The sequence below is a fragment of the Galdieria sulphuraria genome, assembly GCF_000341285.1.
Source record: "Galdieria sulphuraria unplaced genomic scaffold scaf_362, whole genome shotgun sequence".
NCBI classification, from domain to species: Eukaryota; Rhodophyta; class Bangiophyceae; order Galdieriales; family Galdieriaceae; genus Galdieria; species Galdieria sulphuraria.
This window is the reverse complement of record NW_005178113.1, coordinates 1-3,116: the sequence shown is the minus strand read 5'-3', so window position 1 is coordinate 3,116 and position 3,116 is coordinate 1. Positions and strand designations below refer to the sequence as shown.

Here is a 3,116-nt window from a genome sequence, read left to right as displayed (position 1 = left end):
TCGTTAGGACACAACAGTAGTTTATTGCTCATCAAAATCCAAAGTGTCCACAAATTGCTTGTTAATTTGGTCTTTTAACTCTTCAATTCCCTCTGGATTCTCTTCCTGATACTTCGATTTCAAAGACTCAACAAAAGAATCAGAGTATTCGTTCTTAACAAGTTTTGTTATTAAGAGAGCAGATACTCTCTTTTTTAAGCTAATTTTGTTCCCAATCACCATCAGACAGGAAAAATTGACCACAGGGATTGCTGATAACCATCCTCCGTAGCTGTTCAAAGCTTCCAAGCTTAGACGTTTATCATCAGCCACGTTGCAAATATTCGTCATGGACGTAATCTCCGCGAACAACGGAGCATCGTCTCTCTTGCACACGGAATATACGCAGCGTTTGTGACTCACAACTACTTCGCTCTTCTCCATGAACGAATCTAACTTTTCTAGAAAATCACAAGAGCCACTGCTTAAATTGTTCACAATAAGATTAATTTTAGCTTCGTTAAATTTGTTTCTCATCACTTTGACGTCTGCGTCTCCCAAGCACACACTGAAGCTTTTTCCGGCGTACTTCACAGGAACTATAGTACCGTAAGTGTTCAGCTTGTTTTCCTCTCCAAACGATATTTGACTGAAATCGACCTCATCTACCGTCATAGTCATTTTTCTCGACAACCGCTAATTTGACAGCATTTCCCTTCGCGTCTACCTTTGCATTTAAACCTTCTTCTAAGATTCAAATCTTGAAAGGACGTGATTGGGTACGTAAAATGGATTTAGAATACAGGCGCCTCGACCATAGAACACATGTCCTCGAAATCCCCGATACATATGTTGGAAGCATAGAACCTTATCCTCGTAAAGAATGGCTGATGTCTGTAGATGGAAAGATTTCTTCTCAAACTATAACACTGCCTAGTGGCCTCGAACGACTTTTCATAGAAGCTTTGTCTAATGCAGTAGATGATCTGAATAGAGCAGCTAATAGACAAGGAATCGTCATCGTTCAATGCGACCCCTTTTTCATTGAAATCGAGAACCGTGGAGGCAAAGGCATTCCTTTAACAAAATGGGACGACTCTCTCTATGTACCTGAGCTCATTTTTGGAGAACTGCTGACGAGTTCCAACTATACTGAAGAAAGATACTATTCTGGAAGGAATGGGTTCGGTATAAAGCTCTGCAATATTTTCAGCACCAAACTTTCAGTTCGAATCATAGATAGCAAAGGCAGTTGTTATGAGCAATCATGGGAGAACAATATGGCAGTCAAAAACCCTATCACTTGGTCCAAGGTCTCAAAAAAAGAAGGACCTAGTGTTATAGTTCGTTTCTATCCAGAATTCAGCAGATTCAAGAAAGAATGCTTTTCTGAGGAAGATCTTGGTGTTTTTCGAAGACACGTTCTCGAGGCAAGCTTGGTCACCGGATGTACCTGTCTATTCAACAATTTCGAATTTTCTAGAGTCACGCTGCACTCCTATGCAGAAAAATTCGTAGACTATCCTATTACCGCAGTCTTTAGTTCAGGAAATAATGAGACACTTTTGACTGACCAACAAGGACTCTGCGTTTCTTTCGTGAATGGAATAAGAACAATAGACGATGGAACTCATGTTGACGCTCTTCTCAAAGAACTTAAGACCTCCCTTGGAATTACAACCAAAAAAATATTTGCCACTGCTATCAAAGCCAAGTTCGGAATATTCCTCTCTATTCGAGTCAAAAATCCCAAGTTCAATGCACAAACCAAAGATCGTCTTGTTGGTCCTGCTGACATTCCTCTTTCGCTCAAGACAAAGGAACTGAAAAACTGGCCTTACTTCCTTGAAGTGAAATCGTTTCTAGAGCAGTCAAAGGTGCCTAAGACTGCAGCAGCGGGACATAAACTCCAAATTAAAGACTTGGACGACGCTAACTGGGCAGGAAAACAACCCGAAAAATGCACTTTGCTACTCACTGAAGGAAAGTCAGCTATGTCCTATGCTGTAAAAGCCATTTCCTTCCACGCTAGTAGAGATATGTACGGAGTGTTCCCCTTGAGAGGAAAAGTTCTCAATGTCGCGGACGATAAGTCTACTAGCAGGGAAATTGGTTTGGTAGAAAAAGCCCTCGGTCTTCCTCAAGGACCATTGCGCTACGGAAGAGTAGTCGTGCTCGCGGATTCGGATTTGGATGGAAAGCATATTCTAGCTCTCATTCTCAATTGGTTCGCTACGAAATATCCTCATTTATTGAAACAACATCCGCCTTTTCTAGGTTTCTTAAGAACTCCTATCATCAAAGCAACGCGGGGCCAGACCAAGAAAAATTTCTACAGTGAAGAAGAATTTCGTTTATGGCCAGATGCTCAAGACCGCTCCTGGAAAATTCGCTATCTTAAAGGTCTAGGTTCTTCTTCTGACCAGGACATACGCGAAGACTTTGCAGAGGACAGATTCGAATATTTCACTATCAACGGAGAGCAAGACATAAAGACTATTGAAGAAGCCTTTCGCAAAACACAAGTAGCAGTAAGGAAGGAATGGATTCTCAATCCTCTTTCGGAAACCCGTTCAGACTCAGTCATTTGTCGGTTCATTCAACAAGAACTAGTGGAATATTCTAAAGAAACTATTTCCCGAAGCATACCGTCTTTCTTTGACGGTCTGAAAGAATCGCAAAGAAAGGCGCTTTGGAGCAGCTTTCAATTTGCTTCCAAAGGAGCTGTAAAAGTAGCCCAACTCGCAGCTCATGCAGCCAAAATAACCAACTACAAACACGGCGAAGGGTGCTTAAGCGACGTTATTATTCGTCTCGCTCAAGACTTTGTTGGGGCTAACAATCTTTCTTTTTTTGAGTCCCATGGCCAAACTGGTTCTCGATATTATGGAGGGGCAGATGCTGCGTCTGAACGTTATGTTTATGTTAAGCTAGCCAAAATTGTTCCTTATATTTTTCCGCAACAAGATGACTTCCAACTACCTGCCAAAATGGAAGATGGCGAACAAGTAGAGCCTGAATTCTTGCTTCCTATTATTCCTTTGGCTCTAGTCAACGGTGTTTCTGGAATCGCAACTGGCTTCCGAACGTGGATTCCACCTCACGACCCTCTCACCGTTGTGCAATTAGTGAAAAAG

The 3,116-nt window shown here is 41.8% G+C and overlaps 2 protein-coding genes across 2 annotated transcripts; one reads left to right on the top strand and one right to left on the bottom strand.

The window, feature by feature from the left end:
• On the bottom strand, positions 1–686 carry Gasu_65790 (uncharacterized protein). Its single transcript, XM_005702225.1, has one exon. The coding sequence runs from the start codon at positions 658–660 to the stop codon at positions 22–24; it is 639 nt and encodes a 212-aa protein (XP_005702282.1). The 5' UTR covers positions 661–686; the 3' UTR covers positions 1–21.
• A 70-nt stretch (positions 687–756) lies between these two features.
• On the top strand, positions 757–3,115 carry Gasu_65780 (DNA topoisomerase II; the record flags this gene model as incomplete). The annotated part of the gene is made up of 1 exon (XM_005702224.1): positions 757–3,115. A coding segment is annotated over exon 1 (2,348 nt), but the record flags the coding sequence as incomplete, so codon positions are not given.
• Between the last annotated feature and the right edge of the window lies 1 nt (position 3,116).

Bases quoted from the DNA above. Each gene is read 5' to 3' on its own strand.
- Gasu_65790 (XM_005702225.1), bottom strand. From the start codon at position 660: ATGACTATGACGGTAGATGAGGTCGATTTCAGTCAAATATCGTTTGGA.